Here is an 18,670-nt window from a genome sequence, read left to right as displayed (position 1 = left end):
GATGCACCAGCGATCCCGACCAGCGATATGGCGCAGTCAGGATCGCTGGTGCATCGCTAAGTGGTCGCTAGTGAGCTGCCACACAGGCAGATCTCACCAGCGACATCGCAGGGGTCGGGGGTCGCTACTTACCTGTCACACTAGGCGATCCTGCGTCCTCCCGCCCGCGTCCACGCGTCGCTCGTCGGCGCCACAGGAAGCCCAGCAGGAAGCTGATGACGAGAAACGGTCCAGGACGTTCTCGCGCGTCCAGCGATAACCAGCGGGGGAGCGGTCGGAGGTAAGTATCAGACACAGCGATATCGCTAGCAATATCGCTATATCGTCACAAAAACCAGTGACGTTACAGCGATATTGCTAGCGATATCGCTTAGTGTGACAGGCCCGTTACACTCCATCCAAAGAACAACATAACTACACGCCCGGCCGGGCAACCAGGGGTGGGTGCTGTGTCCCCCCAATAGAGGCTACGAGAAAGAGATTTTACGGTGAGTAAAAAAATGTTTACTTCTCGGTCGCCTCATTAGGGATGTTCTAAAGCTGTCCCTGGGGTCGGAAAGAAACTTACCGGAATTTTACTGTTATCTCAGACATTTTTTTCGCTGTAGCTCAATCTGCAGCTTGAACAATCGCTGCCTGTAGTATCTTCCAGCTTAGACTTGCATCTGCCAAAGCAAAAGTGTGGACCCTGTGAAACTTAGCAAAGATACAGTGGGGAAAAAAAGTATTTAGTCAGTCAGCAATAGTGCAAGTTCCACCACTTAAAAAGATGAGAGGCATCTGTAATTTACATCATAGGTAGACCTCAACTATGGGAGACAAACTGAGAAAAAAAAATCCAGAAAATCACATTGTCTGTTTTTTTTTCATTTTATTTGCATATTATGGTGGAAAATAAGTATTTGGTCAGAAACAAGCAATCAAGATTTCTGGCTCTCACAGACCTGTAACTTCTTCTTTAAGAGTCTCCTCTTTCCTCCACTCATTACCTGTAGTAATGGCACCTGTTTAAACTTGTTATCAGTATAAAAAGACACCTGTGCACACCCTCAAACAGTCTGACTCCAAACTCCACTATGGTGAAGACCAAAGAGCTGTCAAAGGACACCAGAAACAAAATTGTAGCCCTGCACCAGGCTGGGAAGACTGAATCTGCAATAGCCAACCAGCTTGGAGTGAAGAAATCAACTGTGGGAGCAATAATTAGAAAATGGAAGACATACAAGACCACTGATAATCTCCCTCAATCTGGTGCTCCACGCAAAATCCCACCCCGTGGGGTCAGAATGATCACAAGAACGGTGAGCAAAAATCCCAGAACCACGCGGGGGGGACCTAGTGAATGAACTGCAGAGAGCTGGGACCAATGTAACAAGGCCTACCATAAGTAACACACTACGCCACCATGGACTCAGATCCTGCAGTGCCAGACGTGTCACACTGCTTAAGCCTGTACATGTCCGGGCCCGTCTGAAGTTTGCTAGAGAGCATTTGGATGATCCAGAGGAGTTTTGGGAGAATGTCCTATGGTCTGATGAAACCAAACTGGAACTGTTTGGTAGAAACACAACTTGTCGTGTTTGGAGGAAAGAGAATACTAAGTTGCATCCATCAAACACCATACCTACTGTAAAGCATGGTGGTGGAAACATCATGTTTTGGGGCTGTTTCTCTGCAAAGGGGCCAGGACGACTGATCCGGGTACACGAAAGAATGAATGGGGCCATGTATCGTGAGATTTTGAGTGCAAACCTCCTTCCATCAGCAAGGGCATTGGAGATGAAACGTGGCTGGGTCTTTCAACATGACAATGATCCAAAGCACACCACCAGGGCAACGAAGGAGTGGCTTCGTAAGAAGCATTTCAAGGTCCTGGAGTGGCCTAGCCAGTCTCCAGATCTCAACCCTATAGAAAACCTTTGGAGGGAGTTGAAAGTCCGTGTTGCCAAGCGAAAAGCCAAAAACATCACTGCTCTAGAGGAGATCTGCATGGAGGAATGGGCCAACATACCAACAACAGTGTGTGGCAACCTTGTGAAGACTTACAGAAAACGTTTGACCTCTGTCATTGCCAACAAAGGATATATCACAAAGTATTGAGATGAAATTTTGTTTCTGACCAAATACTTATTTTCCACCATAATATGCAAATAAAAGGAAAAAAAAAAACAGACAATGTGATTTTCTGGATTTTTTTTTCTCAGTTTGTCTCCCATAGTTGAGGTCTACCTATGATGTAAATTACAGACGCCTCTCATCTTTTTAAGTGGTGGAACTTGCACTATTGCTGACTGACTAAATACTTTTTTTCCCCACTGTATGCAGAGATGACCACGTGGCTGCGTTACAGAGTTGTAGAACCGATGCCTGCTGACGAACCACCCAGAAATTTCCTAAAACCTAAAATTTATTCCAGAAAATGAAGTATTTCTCCCAGAAAATTAATGCAATTACAGATATTTATTTCCTTTTGTGTGTAAAAAAGGCAAATTGGACATAATTTCACACAAAAATGGTCCAGACAAAATTGTGGGTAAACAACTTTGTTTCAAGCATGTGATGCTCGTTCAAACTAACCTGTGGCAAGGAAAAGGCGTGGTCCATATGAAAATCACAGCTGAAACCAGGTAAAAAGGGGAGGAGTTGATCAATCTTTGCATTGTGTATCTGCAATAATTTTGTGGGAGAAATACTTCATTTTCTGGAAGAATTTCAAAGGTGCCAACACTTTCAGCTAGGACTGTATAGTTTTGAACTTCTTGAAACAACATAAAGTGCAGAAATGTTTCTGGAAATTGTTGGATATTACCACAATTTCTATGTATAGATCTTATCGGTCTCTTTACCGGAGGGATAAATTCAGCTACTTTGTAGGAGCCATAATGGAGACATCATATTCTCCACACCACCGGAATACAGACAGTGTTTACTGTACTTGCATTCCGCCAGTAGAGAGAAGAGCGGTCCTGTTACAGAGTAGATTGCAGTGGGTTTGAACATGGTACTTCTCTTTTTAGTGTGTTTCTGTTAGGATTTTTTTTTTTGCAAGTTTTACTTACTTTTTAGATACAAAAAGGATCATCTACATAAGCATCCTCTCTAGTAATATTGTATCATAGAAGTGGTTCCTTACATGTTGTAAAATAGACAACCTGGTTATGTAATTAAGATTAGAAACTTAAGCAAGAAAGGAACTTGAATGAGATGGGAAGAGGGGCGAGGGGATATTTTGTAAGTTTCTGATAGGCAGAAGATGAGCTCTACCATCCTGTTTATCTTTATATCTTTGTCACATCAAATGAAGAAAACCTTTAATTTTGGATATATATTCGTATAGAGTAAATAATCTTATGCAGAGTAAATAATCCATGCGTCTTATTTTAGTTGCTGGAAGAATGACTTCGTTATTGAGCAAATAGACTAAAGGTTTCTTAAAAAGACCCAATGGCAGGGAGACAATCCACCCAATTATAGCATTGAAAACAGTCCACCTGCACAACCAGCCGGCGGCTTTTGTGTCGTTCTGCTACACACATGGATTTCTTACATCTATTGTATGGTTGTTTGCTTTTGGAAACATTTAAAGCAACCCTCCAGTCAAAATGGAAGGTGTGACTAAACATGGAAACTGTGCAGCCAACAAACGTGATGTCCGCCTTTTGAACCATCCTCTTGCTCTTCCGCTCTGCACCTTTTTCAGTCATTTTTCAATATCAAAAAATGGTCATTTCAGTCTGTGATTTCTCTGCAAAGAGCATTTTTAGGAGGTGCAGAATAGTGATGAGCGAACGTGGTCTGATAATGTGCTATCCGAGCATGCTCGGATGCTAGCCGAGTATCTTTGGCGTGCTCGAAAAATATGTTTGTGTCCTTGCGCCTGCATGTTTCGCGGCTGTTCGGCAATCTCCGCATGTGTTGTGGCTGTCTTAACAAACTGGTAATCCCTGCATGTGTTGCGGCTGTCGAGCAGCCACGGGCACTAGAACATATTATTCGCACCCAATCATGCTCTGATAACACCGTATCCGAGCACGTAACTCATCACTAGTGTAGACTTGAAAGGATGGGCACTGCAGTAATGTTGGTGCTGATCCTATCAGAGGGCTCTCTTTTCTGATAAGAGAGAGGGCATCAATTATGCCGATGCAGGGTGGCCTAAAGACATGTCCCCAAAGAAACCCGGGAGTAATGCACTCTTGGAAAATTAACAAAAAAAACAAAAAGTCAACACTAAGTAAAAAGGTCATTACTCACTGGAACCATATGGTGGAATTAAACATAAGAAAGAACAGAACACTCAGGAGAGCAATGTGAATGAGATCAAACACCGTCCACCTTATCCAGGAGACAGATCCCCTCTAATTGATGGGTTACAGTTAATTGTATCACAGTTAACTCTATATGTATAAAAGTGTATATATACACACACTATTAAAATTCATGTCAGAATCTGCATGTATGTATTTTGTTCATTATTTTTAATTTATTTATTTAAAGTACGGTTCCCCCCTCCTGACTCAGGACTCGTACCTAAAACTCCCTGCTCCTCTAGGAACAAGTGAATGCACAGACAGTAACCCAGTTGGTAAGATCGCTTTTAGCTGGTTACTTTATCTTTCTTTGTGTTTTATTGTGCTTTTTTCATGTTTCACAAACCCATTTGAATGATTAATATTATTTCAGATGTTTGGGATGGAGATGAAGACCACTGACCATGTCCAGCAGGTGGATGTGGTCTGTATTAGAACATTGTACCAATAAACTTGTTTTTTTCAATAGGATTTTTGGAGAGCCAAGATTTTACATGTAGTCGGAATATAGAGATAGAGAATTGCTCAATCCCTGTCCTGACTCTTGGAACTTACGCAAACTTTGAAGTCTTGACTGTAAGTAATTAAAGGTTATCATCATGCTTTACTTGTAAAGATCCAACATGTCACCTAGCCCTGTACACAAGGAATGTGTAATGGTTCTGTGTGAATGCCCTTACAGTATAAATGGAGAAGAGACCCTAGAATCAGTGGAAGTTATGTCTGTTATGTGACTGGCTTAGGGAAGAGAGAAAAATAAAAGGTGGAAATTGTTCAGCACAGGCAAGCCGTGTACAATGGCGGGGGTAAGGCATGCTAGGAAGCGATGGAAAGGGAGTTCTTGCACCTATAATGCTGGGATTATATGGATGAAAAGGAACTGCCCAAAAATAGTGAATGGTGAAAAGTTATAGAGCGTGAGAATTGGGACAGTTCTTAGCCATATTAGACTGGTATGTGCAGGGGTGTAACTATAGTAGGTTCAGCAGTTGGAGTCAGACCCAACAGGTCTCTTTTGGGCCTGTAAGAGGAAAACACAATACTATGAAAGGCCTGTAATATTTGGAGTCTGATGGAGATTTTGCATTGGGGCCCATGAGCTTCTAGCTATGCCACTGATACCCAGTGCACCCAAAGCAGCGGTCACTGGTATGGGGGTGAAGACCACAGACCCCACTCTTCTACAGTTTCTGTTTGAAACGACTGGTACACTATGAAAGCCATACATAATAGTTTTTGTTATTCAAATTATTATCCTGGTCTTTGTTTGGAATGCATTTATTTTTTTTTTAATCTCATTACATTTGTTTTTATTTTCCAGGTGCCCAACCTCCAGAATACAGTAAGAATGTTTTCTTGTTTCATTCTGTTAGTTTCTTGCATCACTTGGGGTGTGTGCATAACATATCTTTTAAACTTGAGTGAACCTGCCAGGTTTTCCCAGAGAAAGTCACTTCATGTCGGCGTTTTTTTGTCCTAAATGTCGTTTTTTTTTTTGTTTTTTTTTTAGCATTTCGTGCCCAGATTTTAAGCATTTTTCCTTAATTTTTGGGGATTTATTTTTACTTGTGTTTTCTGGTATTCTTTTTTTTTTTTCTTTCTCTCTATTCAAGAGTGAAGAAACCAAAAGTGGTTTCTCAAGTGAAAACTCTGCAACAACGCTCAAAATGACACCCTGGAGCCTTCCCATTGGCTTACATTGTAGAGTATAGGAGATCTTCTGAGCTGAAAACACCTTAAGAGTGGTCAAGTCATCTCTTTTAGACGCTTGGCGTTTTTGTAAAACTGAAATGGTTAAAAGACGCTCAGAAGCCTAAACATATGCACAGCAAGCCATTTCTACATGAAAACATATATGTTCCGTCTTCTGAGTGCCTTCTGGGCGCTTTCAGGCAGAATGCTTCTGAAAATCACATTTTGTGCACATTGCCTTACACTTTTTTTTTTAGAGATTTTAATTAATGCAAAGTATTTATGCACAAAGCACAATATTTCTGTTTGTACAATATTCTTACATACTCAAAATATATAATAAAAAGTACCACTTGGGCGTTGTTGTTTTTTTATTTCACAGCTGGAGTGGTGCCACTAATATCAGTTCCCTGCGTGTAGTAGAATACTTACCAGCCGCCGTCTTCTGCTCATCCCAGTGCTGCTCCGCTCTCATTCCCCATTCTGTCATCTTGTGACCGCAGCTTCCGAAAGTCAGGGGTAACAGTCACAAGCTCTCTGTGTAAGTCTATGAGAGCACCGCTCTGGCCCCGTTCTGGCTCTCATAGACTTAGAAGAAGTGACTTCTGGTCCGTCTAGCAAACACTGAAGCCATCCGGCAGGTCACAATTAGCGGTGCAGGAATCAGAGCGGTGCTGGGAACAGCAGAAGATGGCAGCTGAAAAGCTACTCCAGGCAGGGAACTAACATTAGTGATACCACTCCAATAGCAAAATAAAAGAAAACGTGCCGGAGTGGTACTTTAAATAACTTTACATTTCAGGAAGCTTCATTGCAACGTATATACTGGGGCTTTGGCAAATGTCTTTTCTGATGTATTACAGATTAATGTGAGTCTTCAGGCCATTGCAATAAGATCAATAGATGGTGCCGTCTTTCGTGGAAATGTTAGTGACTATATACCTTCCTATGACAACACTACAGGAGTATGCAATCATGTTGTTCTTGGGGTAAGTACTTTTATATTTGCGTTTTGTTGTGTAATGTTTAGGCAAAGATTTATTATTTCATACATTATTAAATAGATTTATTAGATTTGATGAAGCTAGTGTACTTACTTTGAAAAATCATTGTCGTCATGGCTGTATAATCCTTCTTAGAGTCCCTAAACCGATATTAAAATGAGGATTGTAACTCTAGATTCAGAAAATCCTTATTTTAATACCAGGAAAGAAAATGTTAAAAAAAATTATTATACAGCCATTCAGACAGGGATTTTTATAGTTAGAACACCAGCCTCATCAGATTTCTGACGATCTCATTTACAGCGACTCATTTGCGGGATGCCGATGGGTTTTTACAGCAGCTGGGGGCTTGCTATAGACCACAGTGCCTGCCATGACTGTACTTCTGTGAAGACCACCGTTATTTTAACTATAAACTCCAGTACTAGGTTATTACAGCGTATAGTATAAACAGATGATCGCAGGTTCAAGTCCCCTAAGAGGACTAACAAATGAAGTTAAATTAAAAAAAAAAATAATGCAGAAATAAATACATGAATGAAAATCAAATTCACCCACCTCGGCACTGGGGGAAAAAATGGAATTTAAGCATATCTACACCAAAATCGATAAACGTCAGCTCACCACACAAAAAAACCCTACACGGCTCCATTGACCAAAAAATGAAAACATTACAGGTTTCAGAAAATTGTGATGCAAGTTATTTTTTTTATTTTTTTTTTTTTTACAAGCATCCAAATTTTACTTTACAACTTAAATTAAAAAAATTAATAAACAAAACTATACATTTGGTATCACTGGTACTTGATGACCAAATAAAAAGTTATGTCTCTTGTAAGAAGAAAATACATAAAAAATAAGCAGAAAATTGTCATGTTGGGAGGGGGTTGATATTGGTGTTCACCTTTCACCAATGTGTTTTATTATGTAATACGAAAAAAGTGGTTTGGTACCGTGTTAGCCAGTAGAAAAAAATATATATAAAGTGCTCTCAGTGAGAGAAACAAAATAGGAATCTTGTGGGTATGATACCTTTTAATGGCTAACAAATAATAGTGAATGTTGTTACAAAGCAAGCTTTCGGGACTGCTTATGTCCCTTCATCAGGCTGATATGACAAAATATTTGAAGAAACCTTATTTATATACAGTTTAAAGCACAACATTTCAATAAACAAACAATGAGCTTGAAGAGAGAATCCTTAATTGGGTAAGATCAGATAGGTAGTATGAAAAGTTCTGAAGATCAAAGGGCTACTTGGAGTAGATAGCTCAGATATGGTAATGGGTCATAAAACCTTCTGACAAATTGAGTCCTGTGTGAATAGAATCAAAGATAGTAATGAATTTGTGTTCCCACACTCTCCGATGTGTCTGCGATTTAAAATTGCCTTTTAAAATGACAACTTTCATATTGCCTATGTTGTGTCCTGGACCACAGAAATGTTTAGCCACAGGTAAATGGTTTTTTTTGTCTGTAATTGTATGACGATGAGACCTCATCCTTGCTCTCAGTCTCTGTCCTGTTTCTCCAACATACAGGCCACCCACAGGACATATATTGCATAGAATTAAATACACCACATTGGAAGAGGAACATGTGAATGTCCCTGGGATCTTATAGTCCTGCTGTGTGTTGGGAATTTGGATTTTGTCTTTGGTCTCTATATGAATGCAGGTTTTGCATCTTCTCCCATTGCAAGGATATGTTCCTCTTGGTGAATCAGAGGGCATTGAACTTCGGATAATGATGTTTCTTAGATTGGGAGGTTACCTGTAACATAGCAAGGGGGGGTCTTTGAATAGTGTTTTTAACCGGTCATCCTTGTGTAGGATATGGTGAAGTTTCTTAGCCATTTTTCTGAGTATTTCAAGCTGTGGGTTGTAGGTCACTACCAGAGGTACACGATGATTTTCCTCTTTTTTTCTGTATTGAAGTACTTGACTTCTAGGGATCCTTGTGGCCCTAACGATCTGATCATCAATGGAGGTGGGATGGTAACCTTGATTTAAAAATAACATTTTAAGCTGGGTTAGGTGTTCATCCCTGTCCTTGGGACTGGAACAGATACGGTTATATCTGAGGGCCTGGCTGTAGACAATGGATTTCTTAATGTGTTTAGGATGGAAGCTGTCCCATTTGAGGTATGTGGGACGGTCAATTGGTTTCCGATATACTGATGTTTGGAATGAACCATTTTGGATTTTTATGGTGGTGTCTAGGAAGTTGATTTTTGTTTTTGAATGGTCTAATGTCAAGTTTATGGTTGGATGAAATTTGTTGAATTTGTCATGGAAATTTAGAAGTTCTTGTTCAGGCTCAGTCCAGATTATTAATATGTCATCAATGTAACGGAAATAGGCAAAGGGTTTGATGGAGCAGGATGCTAAAAAGTCATTTTCCAGTTTAGCCATGAAGAGATTAGCATACTGGGGTGCCATTTTACTTCCCATAGCGGTGCCGGTGCGTTGTAGGTAGAGCTCCTCACCGAAAGAGAAAAAGTTGTGTGTGAGGATGAATCTGGTAAGTGCTATTACAGACTTGGAGGGGATCCCATTGGCCTCAAGAAACATTTGGGAGGCCGCTAGTCCATCTTCGTGTGGGATGTTGGAATATAAGGATTCGACGTCCATGGTGGCTAAGATGGTGCTGTCGGGGAGGGGACCTATCGTGGATAGCTTATTAAGCAGGTCTGTAGTGTCCTGTATATAGCTGGCTGTCTTCCTTACCAGCGGCTTGAGGATGTTTTCAATCCACCCTGAGAATTTTTCAGTTAGTGTTCCCACCCCTGAGATGATTGGCCTCCCTGGGTTGCCTGGCTTATGAATCTTGGGAAGCATATAGAAAGTTCCCATCCTTGGATTCTCGGGTATTAAGTCCAGAAGGTTTATGGGGTCTGTACATAGACCTTTGATGACTCTTTTCAACTCCCTCAGATATTTTGGAGTTGGGTCATCATCCAGTTTGGTGTAGTACTGTATATCCATCAGTTGTCTGTGAGCCTCTTTGATGTAGTCAGTTGTATTAAGGAGAACTATGGCACCACCTTTATCCGCAGGCTTAATTGTGATCTCCCTGTTGTTCTTAAGGCTGTGAATCGCCATTTTCTCCTGCAAACTTATATTAGATGTTTCCTTTGCTTTTTTATCCAATATCAAAAAAGCAAAGGAAACATCTAATATAAGTTTGCAGGAGAAAATGGCGATTCACAGCCTTAAGAACAACAGGGAGATCACAATTAAGCCTGCGGATAAAGGTGGTGCCATAGTTCTCCTTAATACAACTGACTACATCAAAGAGGCTCACAGACAACTGATGGATATACAGTACTACACCAAACTGGATGATGACCCAACTCCAAAATATCTGAGGGAGTTGAAAAGAGTCATCAAAGGTCTATGTACAGACCCCATAAACCTTCTGGACTTAATACCCGAGAATCCAAGGATGGGAACTTTCTATATGCTTCCCAAGATTCATAAGCCAGGCAACCCAGGGAGGCCAATCATCTCAGGGGTGGGAACACTAACTGAAAAATTCTCAGGGTGGATTGAAAACATCCTCAAACCGCTGGTAAGGAAGACAGCCAGCTATATACAGGACACTACAGACCTGCTTAATAAGCTATCCACGATAGGTCCCCTCCCCGACAGCACCATCTTAGCCACCATGGACGTCGAATCCTTATATTCCAACATCCCACACGAAGATGGACTAGCGGCCTGCCAAATGTTTCTTGAGGCCAATGGGATCCCCTCCAAGTCTGTAATAGCACTTACCAGATTCATCCTCACACAAAACTTTTTCTCTTTCGGTGAGGAGCTCTACCTACAACGCACCGGCACCGCTATGGGAAGTAAAATGGCACCCCAGTATGCTAATCTCTTCATGGCTAAACTGGAAAATGACTTTTTAGCATCCTGCTCCATCAAATCCTTTGCCTATTTCCGTTACATTGATGACATATTAATAATCTGGACTGAGCCTGAACAAGAACTTCTAAATTTCCATGACAAATTCAACAAATTTCATCCAACCATAAACTTGACATTAGACCATTCAAAAACAAAAATCAACTTCCTAGACACCACCATAAAAATCCAAAATGGTTCATTCCAAACATCAGTATATCGGAAACCAATTGACCGTCCCACATACCTCAAATGGGACAGCTTCCATCCTAAACACATTAAGAAATCCATTGTCTACAGCCAGGCCCTCAGATATAACCGTATCTGTTCCAGTCCCAAGGACAGGGATGAACACCTAACCCAGCTTAAAATGTCATTTTTAAATCAAGGTTACCATCCCACCTCCATTGATGATCAGATCGTTAGGGCCACAAGGATCCCTAGAAGTCAAGTACTTCAATACAGAAAAAAAGAGGAAAATCATCGTGTACCTCTGGTAGTGACCTACAACCCACAGCTTGAAATACTCAGAAAAATGGCTAAGAAACTTCACCATATCCTACACAAGGATGACCGGTTAAAAACACTATTCAAAGACCCCCCCTTGCTATGTTACAGGCAACCTCCCAATCTAAGAAACATCATTATCCGAAGTTCAATGCCCTCTGATTCACCAAGAGGAACATATCCTTGCAATGGGAGAAGATGCAAAACCTGCATTCATATAGAGACCAAAGACAAAATCCAAATTCCCAACACACAGCAGGACTATAAGATCCCAGGGACATTCACATGTTCCTCTTCCAATGTGGTGTATTTAATTCTATGCAATATATGTCCTGTGGGTGGCCTGTATGTTGGAGAAACAGGACAGAGACTGAGAGCAAGGATGAGGTCTCATCGTCATACAATTACAGACAAAAAAAACCCATTTACCTGTGGCTAAACATTTCTGTTGTCCAGGACACAACATAGGCAATATGAAAGTTGTCATTTTAAAAGGCAATTTTAAATCGCAGACACATCGGAGAGTGTGGGAACACAAATTCATTACTATCTTTGATTCTATTCACACAGGACTCAATTTGCGAGAAGGTTTTATGACCCATTACCATATCTGAGCTATCTACTCCAAGTAGCCCTTTGATCTTCAGAACTTTTCATACTACCTATCTGATCTTACCCAATTAAGGATTCTCTCTTCAAGCTCATTGTTTGTTTATTGAAATGTTGTGCTTTAAACTGTATATAAATAAGGTTTCTTCAAATATTTTGTCATATCAGCCTGATGAAGGGACATAAGCAGTCCCGAAAGCTTGCTTTGTAACAACATTCACTATTATTTGTTAGCCATTAAAAGGTATCATACCCACAAGATTCCTATTTTGTTTCTCTCACTGAGAGCACTTTATATATATTTATTATGTAATAACACTGTGTTACCAAGGTTTTGTCCCCCTGACAATTTTGAGTGTTCTTGTTAGATTTTTTTTTCATGCTGATTTGAGAAATGACTTCAGATTTTTCCTACCACGTAAGGCTTTTGAGAAATGATGCGAAACATTATAATATTCTGTTATAATTCTAAAAACTCATATGAACTTTTTTCTGAATCAGTATATTCTGAATTTTCCACTGAAATAACATAAATCGCTGATCTACATTTATGCAAGCACTTGTTATGCGATTTCTGCACAGGCACAGTGAATCATTCGGCTGACCCTGTACGAAGCATACCACATCTCCTGGGCAGGGGAGGAATCAAAAGACAATAGTGACATACTTAGAGCATGGCTGAATGGATTACGACCTTCAGTGCCTTTCGCTGTCCCAATGATATGGAGAGAGCAGAAAGATCATGTAACAGATTGCTACTTCTGCCTTACAAATGTAACAGGATATTCAGCGAAGAACAAGAAATCAATTGAATATCCTAATCTTCCTTCAGCCATAAGACCAGTGCCAGACGATGAAAGTATTGGTGTTCCAAAGCTGCCCAAAGTATGGACAATGGAGGACGACAAAGATGAACTAACAACGTCAGTGGAAAAAGAAACTGCTCCAGACCCAGACTTTGAGCCTTCTACATTTTAATCCACATCTGTTCAGTCAAGCTGTTCTGAGTAACTTGGACAGAAATTTGAAATTGTCAAAGAGGCAGGCAGAATTATTGGGATCAAGACTACAAGAACGGAATCACTTATTACAAGGACAAGAGTTTCTGTTTTTCTCAGTCATCAAGAAGACCTTAATCAATTTTTCAACCATGTCAACAGTTTAACCTTTTGCAACGACGTCTTGGGGTTGTTTGCTGCTCTTGGATGCGAACATGACCCAAAGAAATGGCGACTGTTCATTGACTCGTCAGTTTTAAGTCTGAAGGCTGTTTTACTACACAGCGGAAATATCTATCCTTCTATACCTAATGGACATGCCGTACACATGAAAGAAACGTATGAGAATATGGAGTTACTGTTGACCCACATTAATTATAGAAATTATAACTGGAACATACAGTGCCTTGTGAAAGTATTCGGCTCCCTGGAACTTTTCAATCTTTTCCCACATATCATGCTTCAAACATAAAGATACCAAATGCAAATTTTCGGTGAAGAATCAACAACAAGTGAGACACAATTGTGAAGTTGATCAAAATTTATTGGTTATTTATAATGTTTGTGGAAATTCAAAAACTGAAAAATGGGGCTTGCAATATTATTTGGTATCTTTATGTTTTGAAGCATGATATGTGGGAAAAGGTTGAAAAATTCCAGGGAGCAGAATACTTTCGCAAGGCACTGTATGTGGTGATCTAAAAGTTGTTCCACTTCTTCTTGGACTGCAGCTTGGATATAGCAAGTATTGTTTTATTTGTGAGTGGGACAGTCGTGCACGAGAAATGCACTATTTCAGAGAGGACTGGCCGCTCCTTGAAAACCTGGTTGCTGGACAGAAGAATGTTAAACATAATCCTCTCGTTGATCCAGGAAAGATATTTCTCCCTCCTTTGCATATTAAACTTGGGTTTATGAAGAATTTTATCAAAGCAGTGAACAAAGAATCGGAAGTCTTTTCTTACTTGTGACACAAATTTCCAAGAATAAGTGATGCAAAGATTAAAGAAGGTATTTTTATTGGCCCACAGATCAGAGATATAATGAATGACAGTAGCTTTGATGGTGTTTTGCGAGGTGCTGAACAAGTGGCATGGAGAGAGAGCCTTTAAAGATGTGACCTTCAACTTCCTTGGCAACAGCAGGGCACCGAACTTTGAACAACTCGTGGACAACATGCTCACAGCATATCATTTGATGAAATGCAATATGTCACTAAAAATGCATTTTCTACATTCTCACTTGGACTTTTTTCCAGCATATCTTGGTGCCATTAGCGATGATCATGGTGAAAGATTTCACCAGGACATTGCGCTGATGGAGAAAAGGTACCAGGGAAAATGGAGTACGTCCATGCTGGCTGACTATTGCTGGAATCTTTTTTGAGAAGCATCTGACACGGATTATAAACGAAAGTCATGTTAGGTTTGCGGATCCCACCAAATATAAAAAATAAGGAAGTGCGATCGCAACCCGAGGTCCACCGTGCAGAGATGGAAAACTGCTGCTTAGTAATGGTGGAGCATTAACTAAACACCGACGGGTTAACCGCTGACCGAATGTGAACAGGAGCGAACTCTGTTACCTCACAGAGCCGCTGGAACACGTGCCAGAGCCTGTTTATCCTCACAGGACTCGGCAGGGGAGCGCTAGTGCAAAGACACAGGACTCTACCCCAGTGACACAGGGTTAGAGTCCCTCTAGTCCCACTAGCGTTCAGCACCGCAACAGCAATGCCTGGACAGATGCTTATAGAATGCTGTGTAAGGCTAGTTTCTCACTAGCGTTTTTGAGCGCAGCGACGGCCTGTGCACGGCCGCCACTAAGCCCCGCCCCCGGCCGCGCCTCCTACGGTAGCTCCGCCTACCGGCGCATGACGCTGCGTGCGCCCTGCGTCCCCTATCTTTATCACTGGGGGCGCAGGCCATGCGCAGTATGCGTTTGGCGGCGCATGCGTCCTTTTGACGGTTCGCCGACCTGCGCCAAATGCAACCTGCTGCAGTTTGGTTGCGCCGGCGCACCGTCAAAAAGGCGCATGCGCCGCCAAACGCATACTGCGCACGGCCTGTGCCCCAGTGATAAAGATAGGGGACGCAGGGCGCATGCAGCGTCATGCGCCGGTAGGCGGAGCTACCGGAGGAGGCGCGGCAGGGGCGGGGCTTAGCGGCGGCCGTGCGCAGGCCGTCGCTGCGCTCAAAAACGCTAGTGTGAAACTAGCCTTAACAGTCACAGGGTGCAGCTGATATTTGCTCAACCGCACTAAGTGTGTACAGCGCAGCTCTGGCGGACACCACTAACCAGCCTAAGCTTAGGACTGGAAAGCGCATAAGACGTGCACGGCACCGCTCTAACGGATGCTGCTGTACCTGCGGTACCGAAGTGCCGTGTGCTGAATGGCGCCCTCAGGCACTAATGTGTGAGAGTAGCAGAGAGCACTGCGACGCTAGGCAGTGCCAGTACTCGGTGCTTACTCTAAACCCTAACCCTACAAACATGCGTATCAAAGGGAGGGGAATTATAATGAGTCATTCACCAGTATCAGATTTTGGAATAAATTCTCGGACTTTTGTGCGCTGCCAGATAAATTCACCAATCCAATATTTAGGAGAAAGATTAATTCATTTATTTCCCAACGCGTTTCGAAATGTATACCATTTCTTCATCAGGGGATGACAATATATGATCAAACAGAACTGTCACAGGTTATATACAGCATGATTTCAAAAAGCGGCGCCAAAAAGGTCACATGTCATCTGGTGCAAATGTCAGGGTTCAAAGTATCACAGTTGAACTAATGCACTAATTAATCTCAATTCATTAAAAGCAATGTTTTTATTATAGAAAAAAATGGAGAAAAGAAAAAAGAGAAGAAAAGAAGACCGAAAGAAAAAAATATATATATTAAAAAAACGAACTCATGACATCTAAAAAAACTTTTTGGCAAAGAAATGTATATCTTAGTGCACTGAACCACGGTCAGGTCATACCTGGCAGAGAGGGAGAAAAAGGACTAGTGGAGAAAAGATAAAATGTTATAATTAAAAATGATATGTATAATTTATTTGACAATAAAGGAAGCTTCCTTTTGCTTTTTTTAAAAAATGTATGAATCACCAATTAAAAAAAATATATATATGTGTCCGTGGATACTGCAATTGATTATAGAAAACTCTCACACGTCACTTGAAAAGGAGTTGTTGGTTTCATTCACAAATATTCAGAATATCTGATAGTAAGAGGGCAAAGACACTGACTACGAAGAACTTGCGTAGCGTTTGATGAAGGAAACCAGGATCGCTACCCGTATTGTCCCTCATACAGAGGGAGAGAAAGATAAAGGAGGGGAAAAGGAAAAAAACCACTCATCTTCAATACAGGAAAAATAACACTATTTTCTACAGAAAAAATAAAAACATGCATATAAAAATATATAGTAAATATATATAAAGGAATAAATTAATTCATCCACATTATAGAAATAAAATACATGGAATAAAAAGTCGCACATAAAAAAGGGGTTAAAACATACCAGATTAGATAAAATTAATTCTGAATAACAGGTACATGCATCATTAAAAATTATTAAAAGAGAAAATCATCAAATTTATTCTATTCTAAAGAAAAACCTCTGAAATTTCGTTTAAACCAAATGGCTTGAGTGTATTTAACCTATAGATCCAAAATACTTCTTTTCTATTTAATTGCCCTATCCTGTCAGGAAAATTAACAGGAATATGTTCAATTGGGCTAATTTTTAGTCCACTTGGATCCTTATTATGTTTTATAGTGAAATGTCTAGAAAGACCATGTTGTAAAAAACCTTTTTTGATGTTACATCTATGCGAGTTAACCCTTAAATGTAGCGGTTGGGTTGTTCTTCCAACATATTGTTTTCCGCACCCACACTCAATAAGATATATCACAAATTCCGTAGTGCAACTCAAATAATTCTTTATAGGAAAAATTTCATTGGTGGTAGATGATTTTACAGATTTTTCTCTATGAGTAATAATATTACAACAGAGACAATTTCTCCTTCCACATTTATAAATCCCTTTCAAAGGGGCCTGAATTGGATTCAATGTTAATTCAGTTTTTTGTCGACTAGGGGCCACCAATCCCTTAATAGTTGGTGCCCTTCTGAAAGTTATTCCTGGATTATTAGGTAGAAATTTTTGCAATATAGGATCATTTAAAAGTATATACCAATTATCACACAAAATTTTCCGTATTCTTGTGTGTTCGGCACAATATTGAGTAATAAAATTTGTCATGAATTTTTTATTATCGGGTTTGACTATTTTTTGTCCATAAATGAGAGTGTCTTGTGGTATATTGACACATCTATTATAAGCACTTTTGATCAGATTATTGGGGTATTTTTTATCCATGAACCTATTTTTTAAAATATCAGCCTGATCTTTGAAGTCCTCAAAGCTAGAACAATTTTTTCTAATCCTCTTAAACTGATTCTCTGGGATATTCCTCAGCCATTTTCCATAATGTCCACTATCAAAGGGAATATAACTATTAATATCCACATTTTTAAAAAAGGTTTTGGTTAAAATGGTGTTGTCCTTGATAAAAATAGTTATATCTAAAAAATTAATACTCTCATGTTCATAAACTGAGGAAAATGATAGTCCCCAGTTATTGTTATTAATGTCATGAATAAAGTTATTAATGCTACTATCAGAGTTATCCCAGATAAAGAAAAGGTCGTCAATAAATCTCTTATACATGATTAAATTATTGCACCACTTGGTATTAAAAATATAAAATTCTTCAAAAACCCCCATAAAAATATTTGCATATGTAGGTGCGACCTTCGAGCCCATCGCGGTCCCGAGCTTCTGGTGGTATAAATATCCATCAAATGTAAAATAATTATTTCTCAAAATAAAATCCATGCCTTTTAATAAAAACTTCTTTTGATCTTTAGACAACCTATTGTCTCTTACTAAAATCTTGTTAAAACAGGCTAACCCCAAGTTGTGTGATATATTTGAATATAGTGAGGACACATCCATAGTGAGTAAAAGATAGCCTGATTTCCATTGAATATGCTGTAGACATTGGATAAGATGAGTAGAATCTCTAATGTAGCTTTTTAAAAGTGGAACATTAGTCACCATAATTCTATCGATATAATGGGATAGGTTGCTCGTTAAAGAACCTATCCCTGAAATAATCGGTCTCCCTGGGGGGTTTACTAAACTCTTATGAATTTTTGGTAGGTGATAAAAGAAAGGAATTCGTGAATTTTGAACAGTAAGAAATTTTAATTCCTTTTTATTAAAAATGTTCGTTTTTTGCCCTCCTGGATTAATATATCATAGTTTAGTTTTATTCTTGGGATGATGTCAAATGAGTTTTTGCTATAATATTTTTCATCGGATAGTATTCTCATTGCTTCATTACAATAATCAGATCTGTTCTGAATAACTATCCCTCCTCCTTTATCTGCTGACCGAATTATAATATCAGTATTAGTCTTCAATGCCTGTAATGCCAATTTTTCGCCCCTATTCAAATTATTTTTATAGTGATATTTGTCTTTAATAGAGGTAATTTCTTTAAATTTCTTTTGTACAACATCATTAAATACATTCAAAAAATGACCCTTATTTTCAATGGGA

The 18,670-nt window shown here is 39.9% G+C and overlaps 1 protein-coding gene across 6 annotated transcripts in view; it reads left to right on the top strand.

Annotated features, from left to right (window-relative positions):
* Window positions 1–18,670, top strand: part of TCTN1 (tectonic family member 1) — a 135,922-nt gene that overhangs the window by 21,936 nt on the left and 95,316 nt on the right. For all 6 annotated transcript variants that reach the window (XM_073565432.1, XM_073565373.1, XM_073565411.1 and 3 more), the window contains exons 5-8: window positions 4,498–4,585; window positions 4,780–4,886; window positions 5,632–5,652; window positions 6,866–6,991. In XM_073565432.1, the coding sequence (XP_073421533.1) occupies window positions 4,498–4,585; window positions 4,780–4,886; window positions 5,632–5,652; window positions 6,866–6,991 (342 nt within the window). The remainder of the gene's footprint in view (window positions 1–4,497; window positions 4,586–4,779; window positions 4,887–5,631; window positions 5,653–6,865; window positions 6,992–18,670) is intronic.

The sequence above is a fragment of the Dendrobates tinctorius genome, unplaced genomic scaffold (assembly GCF_039654945.1).
Source record: "Dendrobates tinctorius isolate UK_male_01 unplaced genomic scaffold, ASM3965494v1 ptg000003l, whole genome shotgun sequence".
Classification (NCBI taxonomy): domain Eukaryota; kingdom Metazoa; phylum Chordata; class Amphibia; order Anura; family Dendrobatidae; genus Dendrobates; species Dendrobates tinctorius.
This window is presented reverse-complemented; position numbering and strand designations above follow the sequence as displayed.